This window comes from Acomys minous (assembly GCF_964271855.1).
Source record: "Acomys minous genome assembly, chromosome: 14".
NCBI classification, from domain to species: Eukaryota; Metazoa; Chordata; class Mammalia; order Rodentia; family Muridae; genus Acomys; species Acomys minous.
The window spans coordinates 11,355,710-11,381,724 of NC_140496.1; the positions used below are offsets into that span (position 1 = coordinate 11,355,710).

The following is a 26,015-nucleotide window of genomic DNA, read 5'->3' on the forward strand; positions in this document are numbered from 1 at the left end:
ACATGAGATATCTTGGGGATGAGACCCAAGACTAACGATGAAGTTCATGTAGTTTTATATTACTTTTATGGTTTCTACCTTTAATGCTGACCCAAATAACATGAGGCCGGAGACTTCAAATTTCCAGCCTGCATGTTTCCCATGGTCACTGTGTGACAACAGGGGACTTTTGTCACTGACTTCCACCGGAGATGGGAACAGCAAACCTTACTAGCCCGTGACTCAGTCAGCCTAACTCTGTGCTGTGGCTAGGCCTGCCCGCTTCACCTGCACCTTCGCTCTTCTCCCATCTCCAGGCTTCTCATGGCTTAGGAGGCACAGAAGCCATAGGAAGCACTTAGGTTCCTGGCTGTAACCAGAGCCTGCCGTTTGTCACACCCCACGCCCCCACATCTCCGCCTTAAACCAGAATCCTCACTCGGAAATTCTTCATTTATATTATAGCTTCAGTACACAAAATGATAGCCTTTCTCCTCTGGAAGGATGAGGCGGCTCCCTGAGGCTTGCTGCCTGTTACTCAAACCAAATGTCTCCTTATTTGTCTTAATTATGCTTTCTTTATGGATTATAAAGAGGTTGTAGGTCCTTCTTTGATAGCAGGAGAAGACCGATTAACCCTCCATCCACACAATAGGTAATGTGGGGTTTGACTCCTAAGGCTTCAGGGCTCCTGGGTGGAAAAGTACTTACTAGAATCTCAACTGTGAAATGAGAATTACTGTAAAAATGATGAAGGAGACTGATGGGAAAATCCAAACTATAAGTAAAGGTCACAAGAGTCGGGGTAAAAGGAGATGACTCAGTCGGACAAGCAGCACCAATCCCAGCTGAGCTTTAGCACTAGGACTCTAAATAATGTCCGACTCCGGACAGCAACGCTTCCCTCTATGTCCCGGCCACAGCCGAACAAGAGTTGTATTGATTTGTTTCTGCATTTGAAACCGTCCTCTTAATCAGGGCATTCATGAGTACTGACTGTGGCAATCACTGCTGTACACAACAAGGACGTGGAAGGAAGAGCTCCAACTTAGAGACAGAGCCAGCTTACAAATGCTTGGTTTCCACAGAAGGCCAGGCCAAACACTCCGGTGACCTGAAGGGGATCTGAGGGAGACCACTGCTGTGATAGTCCTTCTGGAAAATTCACATATGAATGGGGTTTGGCCAAATAAGAAAAAGCATTTTATTTTTACAAATTGCACTTGGTCGTTTTTCTATTTATTTGTGTGTAAGCTCTTGTTCATGTACCAGAGTATGTGTGTCAAGATCAGAGGTCATGTTTTAGGAGTCGGTTCTCTCCTACCATGTGTAGGCCCCAAGGATCAGACACAGGTCGCTGGGTTTGGCAGCTAGTGCCTTTACCTGCTGTGTGTTTTAAAGCCCTTAACTCTTAAGATCTTCAGGATAGACTTACTCTTTCAAGCAGTTGCTAGGAAAGCCTTATAATAGGCAGATAAAAACATGTTAAGACCTAGAACCATTAGAAGATAAAGGCTCAATTTATTTCCCATCACTGCAAGATCCTGACAAGAGATGGGTATGGTAACATGAGCCTCACAGAGTGGTGAAGACTCAGGCAGAGCCTCAGAAGCCAGCTTATGGAAAGAACCCTAAGAAATGCAGTAGGCAAGCCTGGTTCCTCAGAACCCTTCCAGTAATCACTCAGGAGCTGCTACAAACTCAAAGCACAGGGAAAGGACAGGAACATCAAAGAAAACAAAAGCCTGTTCAGAGAGCATCACTGCAATGCCTTTGGTTCATAGCGGGGGCCTGAGTGGATGTGACTGCCTGAGTGAGTGGCTCAGCTTTAGCACCAAGGGAGCAAAGATGGCTTAAAGGCCACTTAGTTACTTGTGTAAGTGAATCAAGAAAAAGGGCTTTGGGAACTACCAACATACTCTGCATACAGTGATCAATACCAGGGGATAATACTTAGATCCCGGGGACATTAAACTCTCAGACATCTCTAAAATGGGTGGTGCCAATTTCTATGCTACGGTTATGGTGAAACGTGGCTCTCCAGTAGAGCTCATGTTAGCCTCCTTCAGTAGTTTCCTCTACACTACCTATGAGTCAAATCTCGGATTTAAATGGCAAAAAAGCATTGTCAATAATTAGGCCTGGAACATGCCCAAGTTAACAGTATGACATAAATGCTCCTTATGACACAATGCTACTGGCTGCATTCATATACAACACCCACCAAAGCCTGCAAGGCAAGGCAAGGGAGCATTTCTGCACCACTGTGCATATACAAGGACATATACAACACTGGAAAGTGACAACCCCTCCACCACACACATTTAAAGCAAAGCAAAAGAGCTGCAGAGTTGCATATTACATGCACTTTGCTTGGCCTTGGCCTCACATGGCAACTTCAACTCACAGATAAGGAAGGCAGGTCCTACAGAAGCTAAAGTACCCTCACTAGCCCAAGCAAAAAACAAACAAAACCATTTCCATTGCAAGCTGACTGGTCAAAGGATTTCAAAAGCTTGGGGGACCTCTACTAGCCAAGACTGAATGCTAAACAATATCATCACAGGTGCCAGAGATGTGTAAGATCTGGAAAAGTGCACACAGGACAAGGAGCCTGTACAGAGCCACTTTAATGTCAGTTGACAAGCTGGGCTGGATTGAGACAAAGCCTCAGACAGAAAGCAAGGCAAACTCCGCAGGATTCCAAAGACATTTCTTACAAGCTGAAGGAGCCGTTCCCTAGAGAAGTCAGAGTTGCTGAGAAAGGAAAGAAGGGGAGCATCCTAGCCATGGGTATAGTCTTGTCATTTTCTAAGGCTCTCAGCTGCACTGAGGTCTAGTTTTCCCAACAAGCTCTAAGTAAATGCCAGCCGGAATGAGGCTGGGAAGGCAGCTTTCCATCTGCAGAGCTGAGTGACAGATCACAGAGCAACCTGCCCATATCCCCTGAGCATCATGACATCACACTTCAGGGTGCATTCTGCATAGGCCCAGCCTCCTCTGTCAGCCTGCTATAAGGGATCTGTTGCTGAAACTGAGTTTTCTGGCTTATTCCTTTTTTAACTGAAGATCTTTCTAGCATGGCATGCTTGGAATGGCTATTTATTTATTTTATTGTTTTTTCGAGACAGGGTTTCTCTGTGTAGCCTTAGACCAGGCTGACTTTGAGGTCGCAGCAATCCACCCACCTCTGCCTCCCAAGTGCTAGGATTAAAGGTGTGGGCCACCATGCCTGGCCAGAATGGCTATTTATTGAGAAGACAGACAAATACTAGACCAAGGAAAAGCACAAGGAAAGACCAAACCAGTAAATTATATTGCAAGACTTTTGAGCAGTAAGTAGAAAATATGTCAATCAAGTTGCCTTAATTTCTAGAACGACAAAGTTGGGCTGGCTTCCTAGGCTACACACCTTTACCCCTCCTGTGACATTTATTCTATCTAGGCTAAGAACATGGAACAAATTCATACTTTTAGATTTGTAGATTAAGTACATACAAACCTAAATGTGTTTTGTTTCAATGTATTTTCTAAAGTGTCATTTCAATAGCTACATTTTAAAAGTCCAGTAGGATTGTTATCAGAAGTTATTGAACTGGGGGCTGGACAGATGGCTCAATAGTTTTATCAGCACTGGCTGCTCTTCCAGAGAACACAGGTTCACCTCCCAGCACCCACATAGCAGCTCATAAACATCTGTAACTCCAGGGGATTCAACATCCTCTCTAGTCTCTGCAGGCATTTCACACATGTAGTGCATAGACATACATGCAGGCAAAACACCCATATACATATAAAAATAAACAAACCTAAAAATGTTATTAAACTGTAAGAGCAAGACACATTACATGTAAGTATGAATTTATCTAAGAATAAAAATATTCTAAAAATAAGTAAAAACAAAAATTAAGCTGTTTTAAGCAGTTATTCAGAGTACTTTGAAATACCCTTGAAACTGATGACCTAAAAACACCACAAGAGCTGGGTGTGGTGGTACATGCCTTTAATCCCAGCACTTGGGAGGCAGAGGCAGGTGGATTGCTGTGTATTCGAGGCAGCCTGGTCTACAAGTGAGTCTAGGACAGCCAAGGCTACACAGAGAGACTCTGTCCTGAAAAACAAAAACAAAAACACGAAAAACAAAAAACTCCAACAAACAAACAAAACACAAGAATGTTCTAGTATTGCAGTAGTCAAACAACACAATGTGTCAATAAACAAAATTTGATTTATTGATAAAATACTAACATTATTTTCCCTACCAATTGCAAAAATGGTTGAAAATGAAAATTATCAATCTATGACCATGCTTGACAAGCATTTAAACCAGTGGTTCTCAACCTTCCTAATACTAAAATTCTTTAATATAGTCCCTCATATTGCGGTGCCCCCCATTATAAAATTATTTTTGTTGCTACTTCATAACGGTAATTTTGCTACCATTATGTAAATATCTGTGTTTTCTGATAGTTGCCTAAGGGCAACCCTATGAAAGGGTCATTTGACCCACAAGTTGAGAACCACTGATTTAAATGGTAACATAGTATAAGCCGTCAAGCTTAATTCCCCCCCCCCCCAAATACAGCCAAATCCAAGCGATGTTGTCATCTGGAACAGTGGGGTCAGGAGACTATGCATAATAAAGCACCAGTAACCTTGACTTACAAGTTGATAGCATCCTCTGAGACATGATTTTTCTACTTGGAAAGTGACAGACAGCCATGGACCACAGGAGATCTGGCCTAACCAGTGGACAGACGTGTGGAGTGCTGTAGAGTATCTGGAACTCTTTACACATTTCTTCTGCCTTGGAGATTAAATGACACAAAACCACACTGTGCCCCTCATTTGTCATATTAGTGAGCTGGCGCCGAGATTAAGTCATCCCCCCGATGACTCTCAGCTAAGCAGGTAAGAGCAGAAACACAAGCAAAGCAGATCTCCACGTGCCCAGCCCAACACTCTTCTCAACCAGTTAACATGGAACTTTAACAAAGCCAAACCTCAGGTATCCAATGAAAGGAAGGTGACAATTCATTCAACACCCCTACTCTGGCACCAGGCACTATTCCCTCTGTAAAGGTCCCAGCAAGAAACAAAAGAAAAAGCCTTGGCTTTCTGAGTTGACACTGAGGCTGAGATAGAGACACACAATAAAGCAAAATACAGGGTCCATTGCAGTGCTAAGGGACATGGAGAAAGACGGAGACAGCAAGTGGTTCAGGATGTGCAACTTTAGAGCCAGGTGCCAACAATACTGCATCCATGGTAGTTTTCCTAAGCAGTTCCCAAACAGGGACTACTCTGGATACGGGAAAGGTCTGGCTTGGAGATCCAATTTGATTGATTGCCCTGACCTCTGAACTGCCAGCTACAAGCGAGACAGTGATCTAATTTTCACATTAACAAAGACACTTGACCCCCCTAGTCCACAAAGAGCACAATGTTACAAGGCAAGGCTAGGACAGAAGCCAGAAGTTTCAAGGGCACTTCGATTGCTTCTGGGTTCAAAGGTCTCCAAGAGCAAAAATTAAGGGACAGTGTATGTGCCGAGTTCTGCTGGGACAGAGCTGCTCCAAGAACGGCATACACATAATTTTCCACTTTCTGACCTGCCAATTCTAGTGACATTGTCTACCATTAGTCTATATTTAACCAGCTTACTGGGCACTTTCTCCAGCTTTTAGCGTCCCCACTCCCGATATTAAAAAAAAAAAAAAAAAAAAAAAAAAAAAAGCAACCCAGTTTGCCTGAAGGAAAGTTGCTAAAGACAGCAGCCCTTCTTGCAGATTCCGACCCGTTGCTGTAAGCTTGGTTTCAACCTTTTTCTGGCTAAGGTTTGTGTCGCTAAAGTTTTACAGCGCCCCCTTTGTGGTTACAATGTCTGGGTCCTCGATCGCAACCGTATCCAAAGAATGACCGTCTTTTCAAATTCGCAACAGTTTAACCAGTTTGTAACAAGGGAGTGGCAAAGTGACAGCTGGACTACGAGGGTGGGGGTGGAAGGTTTCCCATCGAGATCTTACAGGGTTCTCCTTCTGCCCACACCGCGGGTGTTTGGCTTTCCCCGCGCAAAACTCGGCTCGGCCTACTGTGCGGTGACTCGGAGGTAAACTTCTGCGGGGCTCGGCGGGCCGGGCGGGGCCTGTTGGAGCGAAGGGGCGGCTCTTCCCGGAGCAGCCCCGCCCTGCTCGGCCGGCGCGGGTCCCAGGCCTGCCTGTACACCGTGTTTAGGATTTTTGCAGACCTCCCGGGGCTCCCGGGGCCCCGGTGATCTTGTTGGGGAGAGGGCCTCTTGGAGAGGCCCATGGGGTCCGAGGGTCGCGGCAGCGGGGGCTTTTAGCAGGCCAAAGAGAGGGAGGGATGCGGAGGCGATGGGCGGCGGCGCCCGCTCACCTGATGTACGGGCTGGCCGCCGCCAGGATATTCTTCTGCACCGGGATCTCCTCGCCGTCGAGGACCAGGTGCGCGTCGCAGAAACGCGCCTCCTCCCGGAACGAGCTGAGCGCCCGCAGCAGGCGTGCGGCGTGCTGAGGGTCGGACACAGCGCTGCCCTCGGCCATCGCGCCTCCGGCTCCTCCGCCGACACCCCGCCGGCCCGCCTGAATACCGCGCGCGTCCCCGCCGGCCACTCCGCGCGTCCGCCCGCCGGGACTCAGTGAAGCTCTGGAGTCAGAGCTGGAAGCCCAGCAACGCGCCTGCGCCATCGGCGGCGCGTGCAGCCGGCGCCTTTAAGGGTCCGTGGCGTTGCATCATTTTTCCGCGACGCCCTCTGTGCCCCGCCTACTTCGCAGCAGCCAATCAGAAGCCTCTTTCCTCCGGGGCTGTGCTCCGGTCAGCGAGCGCACCCAGCAGTTTGCCCTTAGAGCGGGAAGAAGTGCTCAGCGGGTCGGTGGAATCGAATTCGAATCCGAGTCTCGGTCATCTGCTAGTAACCAGTGTGAACAAGGGTGAGATGCAGAGTGAAGGCGGGGACTTATTCCTTTTTGCGGGAGCTACGCCTTGCTAGGCTCCGGTCCATTATTCCCAGGCAGAGTCCGCAGGAAGCATTCGCTGAAGACGTCGCGGATGAAGCGAGGGAATAAGCAGTTTTGCAAGGCTGTGGCACGGAAGTTGTTTACCTTCTGCAGGGTCTGCGGTTGGGGACCAGGAACAATGGAAAGGTTTTAAATAGGGCTATAAGGGCTAAGGTATCGAACGTTACTAAGATCGGGGTGTTTAAGGCAGATTGATGCTAAGATTAGATGATGCGCTGAAAGCAAGGATTCTGTGGTATATGCAAACTTCCCCCTCCACCCCCCGCACAAGACTACAATTGGGAAGGAGAGGGAGTCCAGTTAACTTTATGGGTGTCAGTTCCAATCTTTCAGGAAAGATGAACCCTGAAAGGCTGGGAAGGATAAAAGCCAGATGTTCAAATGGTGGGCTCAGGCTTCCTACACAGGCAGATCAAGGCTGCGAGACCCTGCAGGACAAGCCTCATATTGTTTGAAATCTCCTTGGAAGTTGCTGAAAGTGCTTGAGAGTGGAGAAAGTAACTGCCTCTGGTGCAAACATTAGCTGCTCAAACCTCCAGGAGATTAGGTTTTATGAGGACCAAGGACCAAGAACATTTGGGTAGCGGTCCAGGTAAGGCAGGATGGAGCTTTTACGGTACCAGCACAACTTCCCTTAGTCCAAAGACCCCAAGGAAAGTCTTGTCTTCACCCTGGAAGCAGCCAGAACTTTGGAGTCACTTGTAGGAAGCAGAGAGTATTAACTGTACTTTCAGGGCAGGAGACCAGGTGAGGGAAGGAAGTTTCGAGTGGAAGATCCACCATATCCAGTTCCCATGTCAAATACAGCTCCGCATCTATGAGTACAGTGATAGAAATATCTGGAATCACTGGGCAAGGGGTGCACACCTTTAACCCCGGCACTCAAGAGAGGCAGAGGCAGGTGGATCTCTGTGAGTTTGAGGCCAGCCTCACCTACAAAGTGAATCCAGGACAGCTAAGGCCACCCAGAGAAACCCTGTCTCGGAAACCAACCCTACACCCCCACCCCCACCACCCCCGCCCCAACAAAACAAGTCTAGAATCTGTGTCAACACCAAGGTCTGGGGAAAGCAGAGGGGAGTCTAGGTAACAAGGAACTGTGGGTTGCTAATTAGTAAAGCTGGCAGTGGGCTGTGTTAGTATATAACACTTGCCTCTGTATTTGTGTCTATTGAGAAGGTATAATAAAGTAATGCGAGCCTGTCTTCTCTGTAATACTGACATGGTGCTTCTGGGCACAGTCGGCACTGCTTTGTTTAAGCAGTTGCTGTGTTTGGAACATTGCTCTATGAGACACTTAAAATACTTTTTTTTTTTTTAAATCCATATGACTCTGTAACTTCTGTGTATATTGAAGCTTGATACAATTTCTAGATGCCAAGTACTTGGTAGCAGCGCGTTTGCTACATTGTGCTACTTACTTAGGGTTGGATGGGTGGTGGGTGGTGGTGTTTTATTCTTTCTTTAGGTGTGAATACCAAGCATGGCATAAATGTTTCCTGGGTTGTATTTTTTTTTCCTCTTGTGCATTTTCTCTCAATCAAGCTGCTGTCAAAAGTGGATTTTGTGAGTGGGGGTGGGGATGGTTCGGTCTATAGAGTGCTTGCTGTGCAAGCATGAGGGCGTGATGTCTATACCCAGCGCCCAGGTAAAAGCCAGGTGTGCAGCAGTGTACAGTTGTGATCCTGGCTGGGGTTGGAGAAAGCACTTCGTGGTAAGCAAGAACATCCCTGAGACTTGCTGGCCAGCTAGTTTAGCCAGAGTCAGAATCCTAAGGAAGCCTGTCTCAACAGTAATGTAGGAAAGTGAGTGAGGAAAGACACCTGATGTCAGCCAGCCTCTTCAGATGCTTGCACACCTACCTCCCCGCCCCCAAATGATGCATACGCCTGGGAGAGCTTTACACTGTATTAGTTGATTGTAATGGTGGTCTACTCTTCCAATGGCAGAGGTTCTAAAAATAACAGCGCTGGAAATAGAATGGTGGTCAGTTATCTGAGGATGAGAGGGTCGTCCCCACAGAAGCAGCTGGGAGCGGGTGAAGACCAGGCAAACCCTAACTGGGAGAGATGAACCTCCAGTGTTTCCATCAGGAGGAAGGAATGGCATCAGTTGGGGAGAGGCTCCTAGGAGTTGTTATCAGGCGGAAGGAAGGCGGTTACCACCGGAAAGGTGCACCTGCTCAACAGAACACAACACCGCCTCCACTGTTTCCAGTCGTCCCCACCACTCAGTCGGCTTGCTGAACTCTGAGTCACCCTTGAAACTCAGCTCCAACGTGACCGTCCATAAGCCTCCTCCTTGTCCTGTAGTTATCACACTGTGCTTTATTAGTTTATAGTGGTCCTGGGATCCAGCTCAGGGCTTTGTGTATGCCGGCCAGTTGCTGCAACATGGAGCCAGCTCTCCATCCCAGCCATTCTGACCCCCTGGCCTACTTCATTGCTGTACTTTCTTCCTCTGGTGGGTCGTGAGTCGTTCTAAGGAAGGGCCAGTGTTGGCTGCACCCGTGTTCCTGCGACCTGCCTGGTGCCCAGCAGATGCCCCACTTCGTGCTTTCTGTAGCAAATTAGGTAAGAGAGCAGAGTGATGTAGGATGCTAGCTGAGGAACACATCCCCTCAACCGCAGACAGTTGTGACATGGGATTAAACGGTAGCAACTCATCCCACTTAGGGGAAATAGTCTCATGGGTCCACTGCCGAGATCTGGCCTTAATCCCATCTTGAAGATTATCAGAAAGCTATCACTGCAAAAGGAGTTGCTGATCCCACTAATAACACACTCACAGGAAAATGTGTCCTGTTGAGTTCAGGTGTCCCACAAGTCTTCAGCCTGGTGCTAACTAAGGGGTAGGAGGAGTCCTGTGGGCTGAAAGAGCAACTCCCCCTTCCCCCCACCCGCAGGAGAGTACGCTTGGTTGTGCTTCGGAATGCCTTGCAGCCGTTCTTGATATTGCTCAAACTGATCTGTCTTTGATATTAGTTAACGATCATCGAAGTTGTGCATGCACTGTTATTGTTTTCCAGCATTCCATAGGTATCAGATAGCAGTAATTGTGAAACCTGACGTCTGAGAAAGCCCATACTGCCTGGCCAGTTTCAGTCTCTGTTGACAACACTGAGCGCACATCCGCCCTACCTCCTCTGCTCTGCTCTCCCTCCCTCCCAACACCTCCCTCCCTCCCTCCCTCCCTCCCTCCCTCCCTCCGTCTCTGCTCTCTCCTCACAGCAGGTGCATGCTGAGAGCAGACAAGCCTTTTCTGAGTAGTTCCTTAGTCGCTGCACTTCGCTTTATGTCTTTACTGATCGTGTATCGTGTTTACAGTTGAGAAAAGAGAACAATTTCCATTTGCAGAAAAAAAATAATATTAAAAGCTTTCTCCTGTTGAGAACTGATCTCTCAGGAGAAGTCTCCCCTTGGGAATTTGGGCTTTTATTTTAAAGTGACTGTTAGCACAAGACAGTAAATACTGTCACACGAAGAAGTAATTGGGACTTTGAAAACATGGAACTAGGCAGGCTCACTTTACTGAAGAGAAAAATCAAAGTCCAGAGGAGTCAAAGGCTCCGTCAAGGTCATTTGTGAGACTGAGTGAAGGCAGAAATAACTGAGGTCAGATTTCTGCCTTCCAGCCCTGTAAGCTTTGCCATTCTCAAAGGCTGGCTCTACTTGTTTGGTTGAGACGGTCTCTCTGATTCATTTTAAGGTAGGCTTCGGACGTTTTATTGGGTAAATCTGTCATTTGTCCAAATCCATAGATAGCTCTTTCTGAAAAGCCTAAGTGCTTTCCAAATTGCTGAGTCAGAGAACAGGTCAGTGTTTATGAAACTCGGGGGTTGATTCTGTATATTTCACAGCACTCAGAGAAGTGTCTGGGAAACGAGGGAGCTAATTAAGTTGTAGTGAAACCCCATGAAGGTAGAGACTGTCCTTGTACCCCACCCAGGATTCATCACAGTGCCTGACACACACACTAGGTGCTCTGCACAGATTTGCTGAGTGAATACACGTTAATAGGGATGATGGATTATTTTCTCACCCGTAGCAGATAACTTCAGGTGCTGTTTCCCACAATTCTCCACTGACCTCCAAACTGGCTTATTCAGTAACCTGCCTGACGTCTCCACTGGGATAGCTAATGGCCATCTGCAACGTGTGACCAGGTACAGGTCACAAAATCACCTCCTGAGGGTTGAAGAGATGGCTTAGCACTGGCTCTTGGAGAGGACCAGGGTTCCATTCCTAGCACCCACATTTTGGGTCACAGCCATCTGGATAACTCCAGCTCTAGGGGATCTGACACTGTTTTCTGGGCTCCCCAGGCACTGCGTGCACATGGTGCCCAGACACACACACCAAAACAAACCAAAACAGACCAAACAAACAAAAAACTCAAAAAATAAATAAAACTTTCTAAAGTTACAAAAATCCAATTTAACCCCTCAAACCTAATTATAATTCCTCCCAAGTGTGTAGTACATTGATAGTATTTATTTACATAGTGGCAGAAAATGAGGTCTTTTTAAGGACGGGGGTGGGGGAGGATGGAATCCAGGCTCTTGGGCGCACAGGCAGTGATATACCACTGATCTGCATGCCTAGCTGTGTCTGAGGCCCTTCACTTCACTCTCCAGTAAACTCCACAAACTCCCAGGCAGATTGCTCTGTACCCAGGCATTTGAGCCTCACCAATACCTTTTGGTCCACTACCACCTAGCCCTTCCGCCCTTCTTGGGAGTCCTTCCTCTTGGACCAGGTCATCAAATAAAGCCACTTTGGTTTCTGTAGCCTCCTATAGCTTTCCATCCATTAGGAAGAAAAAGTGCTGTACAGATCCCTGAGTGATCTATAGCCTACACCCTAGGTGACCACATCCTCCTAGCAGTCCCTCCTAGCCACACTGGCCATCTTGATCTTCCTGGAACAACTCTAACTCACCCCCCCACCTCAGGGCCTTTGCGTCATCTTATCTCTTAGTCAGGAAGTCCACTGACATTTTCGTTTTGCTCATTCGTTCTACTTTGAGCTCAGGGATATTGCCTCCCTCACCTCGCTTCTTCTCTCTTCCATATACTTAACCCCTGCCTAAGTTATCAGCACACATTTGTGCATCCTGTGTCCTTTCTGGTTATTGGTTATAGAGGCTTCACAGGATTGGTTTATCTTAGTGTCCCTAGACCCTAAAACAAAGCTGGAACAAAAGCCCATGCTTTAGAAAGATGGCTTATGGATAGACTTCCCTTTTCCTTCCCTGCTCCCTAACCTAACTCTGCACTCCGAGGATGCTGGGTTATTGAGAGTGATTCTAAGAACTTGTAAATCTTAGATCGCAACAGCTCCAGGCATACGTTACCTTAGTGATTTCTTTCAAACTAGGTCCCATGCTAGACCTGCTGCAGGATAATTGATCCCACTGTGGACGCCGAGATTGTGAACTGTAAAAACCTGTTTCTCGTTTGGTGTGGTTCGGGCCTAACACACACCTTTTAATCCAAGAACTTTCTGTTTATTGTAAGTGGGTGATTATGGTGTGGCTCAGCCTTAGCAGACACCTTTAGTCCAAGAGCTTTCTGTGCACAGGATTTAATAAAGTTAACCATAAATCAAGAGGCAGAGCAAGAAACCAGCTGACAGGGATTAACTAGATAGAAGGGACTTTGAGAGAAGGGTGTTTAAGACATCATGGAAAAGAAGGAGCTCTTTAGCTTTTTGCCTTTCAGCTTTTGTCTTTTTCCTCCTGAGCTAGCAGGCTTGTTGGCCTTGCCTTCTGGGACATGAGCTGAACAGGAAGGTCAGCTCTCTCTGCCTCTCTGAGCTAGCAAGTTTTCACCCCAGCATCTGGCTCCTGAGTCTTCATTGATAACATCCAATGTTTGGGATTTACATTTCTTAAAACAACATAGAAACTTTTTTTTTCCTGTTAAGGCATATACCACTTTGCAGCTTTGTTTGTTTGTTTGTTTGTTTTTGAGACAGGGTTTCTCTGTGTAGCCCTAGCTGTCCTGAACTTGCTCTGTAGACCAGCTGGCTTCGAACTCACAGATCCACCTGCCTCTGCCTTCCTAGTGCTGGGATTAAAGGCGCGTGCCACCACCCACCTCACTATGCAGTTTTTACCCAATACTTTTGCTTTGGTTTATAAGTACATGAACAATATATATATATATGAGGTACTCAAAATTTGTTCTTTAGCAAGAATTCAAGCTACTTTGTTGGGTGTATGGTGAGCTGTTGTATTCAGCAGTGTTTCTGTGGTATAAATGACTCCCACAACTTGGGTATGTCCAGCCATCTGAACTCATTTGCATCCTCCTAATGGTTCCAGACTGGACTGCCTTCCTACTTCCTTCTGGGTCTCAGCCTTGGAGGCTGGGGAATTTTACATAGAATTGTTTTCCTCTCCCTACAGAGAGCCAGACAAATGCCTTCTCCTCCCGAGATAGGGCACTGACCAAAGTGACTAGTCCATCAGAATGGGTGGAGTCACTGGGGTTACTTGCAGAACGTGTGTGATGGGTTACTTACAGGAGCATGTGTGACCCCAAAGCAGCTGCCAATCCGAAAAGTCTCACCTGAATGTGGATGTGACTTCCTGTACAAACGACCTGGTTCCTCTCCACCACCATCACCGCCCCCCCCCACTCCAATGAACTTCTCATACTCTGTATAGCATCTCTGAAACCATAGGCATGGGGGCAGAATTGCATACGTCTGGGAGGGGGGTACAGAAGGGAGGGGCCAAATCTCAAGTGAGACTCTATGATACTCCCCTGGCGTCTATGGGGGAGTGTCAGTAGGCTGGCTCTTGGCTCCTGGGTAGTTAGTCACAAGTACTCTGATTAAAATGGTGAGTCTGTTATTCTCAGGACAGTCTTTAACACATCACTATTTCTACGAACCTGGGAAAGCTGAGGCATTTCCCCATCTGGCAATAGTGAGCGTAAAATGGGATGGAGCCAGTGAAGGCTGACAACAGGGTCCGGCTCACAGTAGATCTCAGTATGCTGCGTCGTTCTTCTTGTTACCATTATTTCTATGCTACCCTGCCTTTGGTTTTGGGGGGATCTTGCCTAGTTTGGGAAGTATTAACCTCTAGTCTAGTAAAATATCCTTTCTCCATCTGTGGAAGAACCAGCACTGTCCCCAGGGCTGAGTTGACATCCACGCCACCACCCCCACTCCAGACTCAAATTCTGGGAGTTGGGTGAACTTTATCTCTTTCCTAACTCCATCACATACATTTGCCTTCCGTACCAGCTCTTTACATTCTGTAAAGATACTCCGTTCTAGCTCTTTTATATCATGCTCCATGCCTTTATTTATTGACAGAGTCTCATGTATCTAGCCTTGAATTCATAAATATCCACCTGCCTCTGCCTCCTGAGTGTTGAGATTAAAGGCATGTGCCACCACACCCCACTTCTTTATCTATAATTATGCATGTCTCTGAGTGACTACGTGTAGTGAGAATTCTGGAATTTTGGTTTTTTTAGAAACACAGAAATGTAGCCGAGCATGGGCTTTAATTCCAGCACATGGGAGGTAGAGGCAGGCGGATTGCTGTGAGTTCAAGGCCAGCTTCGTCTACAAAGTGAGTTCAGGACAGCCAAGGCTACACAGAGAAACCCTGTCTTGAAAAACCAAAATCGGGTCCTGGGGTCCTCCTCAAACTAAGGCACCAGCCAAGGAGAATATAGGCAGTAAACTTCGAACCCCTACCAAGACCTAGCCGACGAACAGGATATTCTCCACCGTTGAATGGAGAGTGAGATCTGACTCTCACACGAACTCTGGTGCCCCTTTTCTGACCACGTCCCCTAGATGGGGAGGCCTGGCGGCACTCAGAGGAAGGACAGCAAGTTACCAAGAAGGGACTCAATATTCTAAGAGCATATATAGGGGGAGGAGGTCTCCCTCAATCACAGACATAGGGGAGGGAAGAAGGGGGGAAGTGGGAGGAATGGGAGGAAACGGGAAGGGCTAACAATCGAGATGTAATATAAATAAATTAATAAAATAAAATAAAAAAGAAAAACTAAAATCAACAACAACAACAAAAAAAGCAAACAAAACAAAACGAAAACAAGCAAACAACCCCCCCCCACAGAAATATTATAGGAATATGCTTTAGTTTTAATCCCAGGTGTGGGGAAGTGGGGCTGCATTGGACTGATTGATTTGCCTCCAGCTAGCTGCCTTGTGCTCTAGCAGGGGCATGGTCTTACGAGCTGCAGAAGTTACTGTGGTTGTGTGATGTTTGGGATTCTGGGAACTTTTCAGAGGGCACATAAATGCTAGAGCCCTTATAGGCAGGGATGGGGGGGAAGAGGGGTGGGGAGTGGGGGGGGGTTGGTGGTTCAGAGGATTGTGCTTTGTAAGTTCAAAGAGAAACATGAAAGGAATTAGATTCAGATCTCTCTCTCTCTCTCTCTCTCTCTCTCTCTCTCTCTCTCTCTCTCTCTCTCTCTCTTTCTTTCCTTCTCTCCTATCTAGTGATAAGGGGGTGAAACCAGGGGAAAAAGAATGGGAAAAAGAAGACTGTATAATGCAGTTAAAGACCAGCTCCAGCTATGTGCCCATGAGCACAGATGCCCATGGACACCAGAGGCATGGCATTCCCTGCCAGGTGGTTGTGAGCCATCTCCTATGGATGCAGTGAACCAGACTTGGGTCCTCTGCAGCAGTAGCCAGTGTTTACCACTGAGCCATCTCTTCAGCCCCTCACCTTCTGATTTACTTTCAGACATTGAAATCATCTCAAGTATTTGCAAAATCCCATTAGGTGCTTCGTCCACATTCTGCTTGAGAAACCCTCGTTCTCTTTGTGCCTTCCTGTGCTTTCTTTAGAGGGTTTTTGTTTTGCGTGCTCAGGCCTGTGATGGACCTCAGATGGCTGCATTTCCTAAACTCTAACTCAATCCTGCAGGGACGAATACACCTAAATGTGAGATTCATTCAACCAAGGTTCTAAATGTTTACCCTTGTGGGAGACCATATGCAATTAGGGTCAGCACTGAATCTAAGGAACTAATTGGCGACTAGGGGAAGGAATGTCAAGAGAGCAGTAATTTTGTTGGTTGAGATGATGTGGCCTGCTTATTCAGATTTCGGTGTGCCTCTGGGAACACAGCAGAGAGGTGCCATCAGTCACCCTGTCTCTAACACATGTCTGTCAGCCCCCATTCACCCTAGGTACAAGTCCAGGACAAGTTGAAAGAGTTGGTTCTCTCCTCTTGGAGACTGAACTAGGCCATCAGGCTTGGCAGCAAGCATCTGTAGCCGCTGAGCCATCTCACCAGCCCTTTCCCCCTTTCTACGTCTCTACCATCTTTCATGCTTAACCCTCTGGACTGAGCCTCCTGGAGCTCTGAATGGAACCGTGAACTCCCCTGGCTGGCCTCACGTATCTGATTTGTCTTCCTTCCTGGTATCTGTCCCCAAGGCTGGACAGCTCCAGCATCACCTCACAGAGCCCTTCCACTCAGTCCCGCTGTCCCTGAACTCTTCCCCTGGAGTCTAGCTGCCAGGCTCAAGTCTTGTTTCTGTCACTTTATAGCTCCTACCCTGGGCATGCGACTGCAACAACTTGAGCCTTGGCCTCCTAGCTGGAAATAACTGGCTCACTTGGATCCCACCTGACTCACCGCTGGTCATGTAGTTCACATCTGGAACACTTCCATGTTCCACTGTGGAACTTGCTTGATGTGGAGCCGTGTCCTGCCACTTTGACAAACACACCCCAGCCCTGGTTATACCTAGTTATACCTAGTGTACCCAGTTTTCTTTTTTTTTTTTTTTTTTTTTTTTGGTTTTTCGAGACAGGGTCTCTCTGTGTAGCCTTGGCCGTCCTGGACTCACTTTGTAGACCAGGCTGGCCTCGAACTCACAGCGATCCGCCTACCTCTGCCTCCCGAGTGCTGCCCAGTTTTCTTATTACTGTGCCAAAATGCCTGAAACAAACAATGAGGAATGATTTATTTGGCTCACAGTCTCAGACTCTGTTGTACAGCTGTGTACAGTACCATGCATGACAGCCACTATGTGCCACTGTGTCCAGCACCTGGCGAGTGGTCAGTACATGGTAACTTTAAAAAGTACAGCCACAGGGCCAAAAAGGTGGCCCAATGATTAGGAACACATTCTGCTCTTGCAGAGGACCCTGGGTCAGTTCCCAGCATCCATATCAGACCATGTATAACCACCTGTAACTCTAACTCCAGAGGATCTATGCTCTCTTCTGCCCTTCTCAGGACACACACACACACACACACACACACACACACACACACACACTTTAGAATAAAAAGTAGGGGCTAGAGAGATGGCTCAGAGGTTAGGAACACTGTCTGCTCTTCTAGAGGTCCTGAGTTCGATTCTCAGCAAGCACATGGTGGCTCACAACCATCTGTAATGGGATCTGGTGCCCTCTTCTGGTGTGCAGTTGTACATGCAGACACAACATTGTATACATAATAAATAAATATTTAAAAAAAAAAGAAAAAGTAAGAAACATTAAACCAAACAAAAAGTGCAAACACGGAGAGAGAGCTCACAGGTTAAAAATGTTTGCTAAGCGAGCATGAAGAACAGACTTGCATCCCAAAGATCCACCTGAGTGCTAGGTGGGCGGGGTGGCCTGCCTGTAACTCAGGGCTGGAAAGGAAGAGGTAAAGGAGTCCAGAGCAAGCTGGCTAGCAAGACCACCCGTGTCCGGGTTTGACAAAAGACCCTGCCTCAATGAACAAGGTAGAAAAGTGATGGCAGATAACTCCGACATCAACCTCTGGTCTCCACATGTACTCAAGCACATATGCGCCTGAACCCACACAGGTGAGGCCACACGTGTGCAAACATGCACGCCATATACACATGAGAATAAAAAAAGAAACAAAAAGCAAAACGAAATCCCCACAGTGACACCTGTGATATTAGTGACTGCAGCTTGAACGTCTCTCTTTTCACTACCCTGGGAGTTTCTCAAATAAGGGGTCATTAAGTCAGTCTCTCTATAATTACCACTTCCTATGCTGCCGATTTGTGGAGCTTCTGGTACCTCCCTGTGCAGGGCCCGCAGTATCCATCACACTGCCCAGTCCTTCCTTTACATATCAGGCACTCCGTTCCACGGTCTACAAGACTGTGTCCCAGAAAACCACTGATCCACAGCTGACTCAGAGAGTAGCCAGGGATCTTGAATACTATTATTTTGGAAAAGTTTGTAAACTCCCACACTCCATCAGTGCCACTGCCCATCTGTGCGCTCCAGGATCTACATAAAAAGCCCTGCAAACATTCAATGAATGGAATCAGTCAAACCCAAGAGACTCAGAACCTATGCAAGATGCAGAAAGGAGCATGGGTTTAATTGGGCCATGATGGTTCTGCACACGTCCCTCCAGGTCCAGTCAATCGGCGCTGGAGATAGCATCTGGGCTGATGTCTGTTTTCAACGTCTCCCTCTTGGGAAAGAGTGGTTTCAACATCAATAATTTGCACTTTGTAGCTCCCAGGTGTGCTCTTTAATCAAGACAATGCCGTCCTTCCAGAGGAACGGGTTGTCACTTTTCACAAAATTTGTCCCATTTAATGAACTTTTTTGTTGGGTGCCTAATGAACTGTTTTCTTTGTTACAATCTTAAGCTCTTAAAATGGTGTGCCAAGAGTCTTGGAGGAGTTCCTCTATGGGCAGACATTGAAAGCTTGGCCTCTCCAGCTCCGTGTCTGAAGAGCAGGGACCACAGGCAACCATCTGAATCTCCTGAGGCACCTGACTTGGGAAGGCAGGATTTCACCAAGTCATTATCTGCTGTGGTGGCGTTTTATGCTGAGTGCTGGGCCTTGGGAGGCATAAAGAAGGAATTGGGTTCAAATCTGGTCTCTAGGAACTTTTAAACATCCCTGGCCTGGGATAAGACACAGACATAAATAATAAACAACTGCTTTGGCTAAATGGGTTACATGGTAGGGAGTGTGGCAGTGAGTGACACTGAGATGCGTCCCCTTCCCAGAGCATCTCTCATACCTAAAGATGAAGAGGTTCTTTAATATTAACACAAGCATTGAATGCCATGACAAACACTGTGGGATTTTCATGCATGTCATGCTAGAAGGTACCTGCCTTCTCCCCTCTTCTATGCCAGTGGATATTTTCTGACAGTTACAGGCAAAGTGTGCCACCCATGTGTGACAGCATTGAGTTCCCGAGACAAGTGCTCTCTACTATGACCCGTGTGTGTTTGCTCAAGCAGCCAGATGAGTACCCTGGTCATGATTTTTGTATGTATATGCATGTGTGTATGTGTAGGAACCCTTGTCACATACATGGTAGTTTTTATGCTCATGGTGGGAAAATGGGTGATTCTGGAAAGTGTACGGATGGATGGATGATGGCTTCCTGATGATGGATGGATAGACAGAAGATGGATGGACAGACAGTGGATGAGTGGCTAGACCGTGGATGGGTAGGTGATAAATAATGGATAGTTGGATAATAAATGGAATAGAGAACAAGACAGTGTGTCACTTCATAATAACCAACATATATCTATCATTAACACAGTGCCATCCTATCCTTGCACATCGCACCAAAATCAAAGACAATAGAATGATCCCAGTTTCATCTGTGAAGAAAACTGTAGCCTCAAGCAATAGCATCTTACACACATGGGGACTGGCCAGCTTGAGCTCTGAACTGCCACTTGGCTCAACATCTTCAACACAAGAGCCGGGGAACAGCTGTAGGCTGTAGGGAGAAGGCACACCAGTGAAGCCACCACCCTTCCTTCTGGAGCTGGGGACTGCCAGTTAACTTCAGCTAGATGTCACAAGCCAGTGCTGGGCTAGGGCAGAAGAGCTTCTGCGGAGACTCTGCCATGAATTCTGCTCTTGTGCACAGGGCAAGTCACGAGCTATTTCAGGAAGTCCATGAGAATCCTGCAGCTCTCCTGTCACCTCAAGTGCCCAAGATTCCTTCACAGGGAACATCCTTAGTCTAACTGAACACAGAAACCCAAATGCAGAACCTCCAGGAAGGTTGGCAGAGGTGGGGGGTCCAGGGCATACTTGGGAATGTAGCACAATCAAGTTGCAGCCAGGGCCACTGCATCATTCCAATCCCATAGTCATTGTCGAAACTTGCATGGCCATTCCAAGACAAACCATCACTATTTCTCTAAGACCTCTCTCAAGTCTTGGTGGAGAGAACACCTGAGGCCCTCTGTTTCACAGATCCAGGGCGCTAGAGTGTTAACAAGGTGCAGACCAGTCAACAGGATAATCCACAGTTTAGAACTGACTGGCTCTGAGCGGGCAATATCTTAGGGTCTTGAATGTCAGGAAAGGCCACAGCAGGGAGAAGATAAATGGCATCAAGTTTATACGTTCACCAACACTTGTATTGAGAACGTTCTGTACTCCAGGCCCTGGTCTAGACTGCAGCGTCTTAAACTACAGGTTGCAATCCCCTGTAGGGTCGTGAAACTGAATCAGGAGCCCGGAACAATTTGGCAACAATAAATGGTTCTGGAAAAGTCAGCAACCAGAAACTAGTTTGAAATCAGAAGGGTAATGAGCCTGAGGCATTTCTGGCTTCCTGTTGCATGGTGGGATTGCCTCTGCAGCCTCAGTTCTGAACACACACCAGCACACTCTGCACTGCACATGTCACTCAGATGCCAACTGAGAAGCCTGCTTCAAACACCTCAGCTTAGATTCAAGACCAGGGTATGCTATGTACTGCGGTGTTTTACTGTATGTATTCATTTCCTGCTCTACTAGAAACAAGACTTTAGGCGTAGAAAGCAAAGACAATACTTCCTCCCATCGTCCCTCAGCTTGTATCAAATTAGTCTATCTTTTGGATTGGATTGTGTTACAATGTTTTATAGTGGAAGTTTTGGTTTCTTTAAAAACTCAGTTATAGCTGGGCATGATGGCTCACATCTTTAATCTCAGGGCTTGGGAGGCAGAGGCAGGCAGATCGCTATGAGTTCAAGGCCAGCCTGGTCTACAAAGCGACTCCGGGATAGTCAAGGCTACACAGAGAAACCATGTCTTGAAAAACCAAAAAACAAAACAACAACAACAAAAAACCCTTAGTTATATTATGTAAACATGTTTTTGTTTTTATCCCAAGTGTGGGATATGGAGTTGCTTTAGTTTGCTGATAATTAACACCTGCAGGATGTGGTCTATGCAGGCTGGAGTCAGTGGAATTCCGAGGACTCTGGGAGACTATAAATACCAGAGCGGAGAGAGAGGAGGGGACTTCGAGGAGATGGATGGAGGAGGAAGAAGGCTGCTTGGTCGTCCTGCAGCATTTGCCATTTGCTGGGCTGGACATCCTGACTGAGATTATTATTTTCCCAGAGAATCCGACCACCCTAACCAGCCAGAACTAAGTCTAAAGAGGTCTACGTCCCCTGTCCCTTCTAACCTTCTTCTCTCCTACCTAGGGTTGGAGAGGATTGGAAGGGAGGTAGAGGCTTAAGGAACCCCAAATAAAAGAGAATTGAAAAAGTAGCACTGACAATGCTTTGTTTTAAAATTTTCTAGGGCTGCGGAGCTGGCTCAGTATAGGAGTGTTTACCACTCAAGCCCTGGCTCTGGGTTTGGATATTTAACACTCACAGGTGTGGCCACATATACCTGTCACCCCAGCACTGGGGTGGGATGTGCAGGCTCTTTGGAGCTTGCTGGCTGTCAGCTTAGCTGAAAAATGGTGAGCTCCAGGCTCAGGGAGAGACCCTTTCTCAAGAGAATAAAGAGATGGCCAGAGCTAGGTTCTTGTGGTCACTTGATCCCTTCCCAGAAAGACACCCAGGTGCTAACTGCCAGAACCTGTGGGTGGGACCTGATTCAGCAAAGGGACACTGCAGTGGTGTCCAAAGTAAAGATCTAAAGGTGGAGACACATCCTGCACTATCCCAGCAGGCCAATGGAGTCACAACTGTGAGGTGGAGGAGGATTTGGCCATGAGAGGGAGAAAACAATGTGCCCATGGGAGCAGGGGCAGAGTGTGAGGTGTTAGGACACAAGTCAGAGCATGACTGTGGGTTAGGAGAGTTTCTCCCAGAGCCCCCAGACAGAAGGTGTCCCACAGTCTCCTTGCTTTTTTATCGTAAGACTCACTTTTGGATACCTGACCTCCAGAATTGTAAGGGAGTCAGTGATCATTGCTTTAAGCCATACCCAGGTCTGTAGACTTTGTTTCATCCACAACAGAAGACTTTCCCTCCTTCCAGTAAAGTGCCTCACCTAGCACAAGCTAGTTTGTCAGTTTACACACACTCTTGTTGTGGTAAGGAATCTTCATCTCCACCTAGCTGAGAGGCTGCCTTAGCAATGTGGACAGTGCTCTCACTCCCACGTTAATTCCTAGGGTAAGGTTAAAAGCCCAGAGCCAGGCCTGGGGCCTCACATCTGCCCCAACCAAATGACAGGATGCAAACAAAACCAGAATGTCAAGTGACCTTCACCACTCCCAAAACCACCCGAGGCTCTCCCACTTAATGAAAAAGACAGGAATTATGGGGTGTCAGTTGCTACCACTAATACTACACTGTGGTAGAATGACTTCCTAGGGGAAATACTGGAAAAATGTGTATGAACTGAGCATAAGTATTATAGATATTACCTTCTTCAGGCCCTTGTGAGGAAGACATGAAGTTGTTAAAAATCTCTACCCATGACTGTGGTTTACATCCTATTTCCTGGCCTTGAACTGAGGCTTTGCTTGGTACAGCAGAAAAAAAAAAACTTTTAGGAGGGAGGGAAGAAGATAGAGAGAGACAGAGACAGAGACAGAGAGTCAGAGTGTCCCCCATGGGCGTGTGTATTGGCATACTTGGTTCCCTGTAGGTGGCACTGTATGGGGAGGGGTAGGAGGTATGGTCTTGCTGGAGGAAGAATGTCACTGGAAGTGGCTTTGAGAGTTTGAAAACTCACACCATATCCAGTTGCTCTCTGCTCTGTGCTTGGCATTCAAGACGTTTGCTCTCAGCCGTTCCTGCTGCTATGTCTGCGGCTTGCCGCCATGCTTCCCCATGTGATGGTGGTGGACGCCTATCCCCTGGAGCTGTAAGCCCCAAACAAACCCTTCCTTCTGTAAGTGGCCTTGGTCATGGTGTTTCACCACAGCCACAGAAAAGTCACTGAAATGATCTGGAAGGTGCATCGAGTCCAGAGGAGGCAGACAGATAACCACAGGCTAATGAGGAAGGCAGACCCTTTAACTCACACTGAACATACAAATTAGCTGTAGATATAAAACCAGGGGCAAGTTTTCATGGTCACGAGTTAAACAATGGCTTTTCGGATTCACTGCCAATGTCATGGGATTTAAAAAGAAATAGATAATTGACACTTCATCTAGATTTTAAAGAAGGGTTTTGTCTTGTTTTGTTGTACTTCAGAGAACACTGTCAAAAAAGTGAAAAGACCACTAACAGAATAAGGTCAAATATTGGAGAATTATATCTTTGGTGAGGGCCTGAAACACCTAATATGTAAAGAATATTTTTTTTTTTTCTGTTTTTCAAGACAGGGTTTCTCTGGGTAGCCTTGGCTGTCCTGTACTCACTTTGTAGACCAGACTGGCCTCAAACTCACAGAGAACTGCTGGCCTCTGCCTCCCTGAGTGCTGGGACTAAAGGCATGCTCCACTACTCCTGGCAAGAATTCTTTTAAAGCTTTATTCTTACTGCTTTTAAGTGTGTGTGTGTGTGTGTGTATGCACATGAGTGCGGGTGCCTTCAGAGTCCAGTAGATGGCGTCAGATCTCCTGGAACAAGAGTTACATAAAGCTGTGACCCATCCCATGTAGATAGTAGGAACTGCAAGGGCAGCAAGCACTTTAACCACTGAACCACTTCTCCTTCCCACCTTGCCTCGAGGACTTCTTAGACTCAACAATAAAAGGCCAATACCACAGAAAATGGGCACGAAGGGTGGTGTGAGTAGGCATTTCTCCAAAGGAGACTTCATGTTCACAGTCACACCAAGATGCCACTTCACACCTGTGAAGGTGGCTGAAATAAAAACAGCAGGCAGGGAGGATGTGGGCGCATTGACACTTCCATGCTGTGATTGTCGGAGTGCCACAAGCACGGTGACTTTGGAAATAGCCTAGTAGCTCTGTTGGGAGTTGGTGAGGGGATCCCACGATGCTAGGCATAAACTTGCTCTAAAATCCATTGATCCACTGATTGGATAGTTTTGGGGATGATCAGACCTTCCAAACCAAAATACAATTGTAAACTCCCTGAAGTCCCAGGATGAAGACCCTCTACACCAGGTTGGCTACTCTGTCTTGGAAACCAGCAGCAATCGACTGGGCTTTCTAGAAGGCCAATATGGTCAAGGCCAGCTTGTTGGATGATTTTGAAAAGAAGTATAATGCCATGAGGATTACTGTGCCCAAGGATAAATAGATGCCCTGGTGAACAATGAGGAAAAGAAGGAAGTGAAGAACTGTGCTGAGGTTGTGTCTAAATCTCAGGTCAGGGTCTAGGGAGATGAGAAGCTGCTTGAGAAAAATGAAGTACATGATTCCTTCCGATCGGATGACCACAGATGACTTGAGTCTTTCCAGAAACCAAAGGAAACAAGAACTATACTTGTATGGTTCTCACCTGTAAAACAGTCTAGGAGGGAGCACCAGCCCTTAGGTTACAAACCCTGGACATTGAAATTTTAAAAAATTACATAGTTTGGTCATTCAAATAAGAACGGCCACCAGAGGCTGATAGATTTGAATGGTCATTTGAGAGTGGCGCTACTTGACAGGACCTGGGAGGTGTGGCGTTGTTGGAGGAAGTCTGTCACTGTGAGGGGGTAAGCTTTAGGGTTTCAAATGCCCAAGGCAGGTCCAGTGTCTCTCTTTCCTTGCTGCCTGCTGATCCAGATGTAGAACTCTCAGCTACCTCTGTGGCACCATGTCTGTCTGTGTGCTGCTTCCTGCCATGACAGTAATGGACTGAATCTCTGAACTATAATCCAGCTCCAAGAGAGGGTTTCCTTTATAAGAGTTGCCATGGCCTTATCTCTTCACAGCAGTGGAACATTGACTAAGAGTAAATGTTAGTAAAGAGGGAAGATAGAAAAAAAGAAAGAAAGGAAGAAAGAAAAGAAAGAAGAGAACAGTCTAGTAGTTCTTCAGCATGTTAAAACATAGTTTCTGTACGGTCCAGCAACTTCATAGTTGGTATATACTCAAGAGAAAGGATGACACATATCCACTTAAAGCTGATGCACACTGCTGGGTGTACAACTTGGTGGTGGAGTAACTTCCTAGGATGTATGAGGTCATGGCACCCTCTCTTCCTCCATCATCGACAACACTTGTGAATAAATGTCCACAGTAGACCTGCTCACGCCAGCCCAAAGAGGAAACCACCCGAATGTTCACCAACGGATGCACAGACAAGCAAAGTGTGATACAGTCACACAGTGGATAATATCTGTCATAATAGTACTGAACTAGTGACTCCTGCCAAAACACAGACAGACCTTGAAAACATTATGCTCAGAAGCCAGCCACAAAAATAAAAACAGGTCTGGAGAGATGGCTCAGCAGGCAAGCCTGACAATTTGACTTTGGCAGGAGAAGAGAACTGACTTTCACAAGCTGTCCTATGATCAGCATGTACAAACCCAGACACAATCAGAGAGACAGACAGACAGACACACACACATGCATGCACACACACACACACACACACAAATAAATAAATGAATATAATAAAAAATTAAAAATCAACATTTCAGGCTGGGAGATGTAGCTCAGTTGGGAGAGGGATTGCTCGCATTCATGGGTTCCAGTACCACATACAGTGTGCTGTCATACACCTGCAATTTCAGCACTTGGATGGTAGAAGCAGGAGGATCAGAAGTTCAAAGTCACCCTTGGCTATAAGTTCAAGACCAGCCTGAGCTAAATGATACTGTGTGTGTGTGTGTGTGTGTGTGTGTGTGTGTGTGTGTGTGTGTGTGTTTTATG

At 46.8% G+C, this 26,015-nt stretch overlaps 1 protein-coding gene across 1 annotated transcript in view; it reads right to left on the reverse strand.

Moving 5' to 3' along the window:
• GAN (gigaxonin) overlaps positions 1 to 8,510 on the reverse strand; it is a 50,111-nt gene extending 41,601 nt beyond the window's left edge. Inside the window, exon 1 of the mRNA XM_084757884.1 lies at positions 6,376 to 8,510. Within this exon, the coding sequence (XP_084614010.1) occupies positions 6,376 to 6,686 (311 nt within the window). The 5' untranslated portion in view covers positions 6,687 to 8,510. The remainder of the gene's footprint in view (positions 1 to 6,375) is intronic.
• Between the last annotated feature and the right edge of the window lie 17,505 nt (positions 8,511 to 26,015).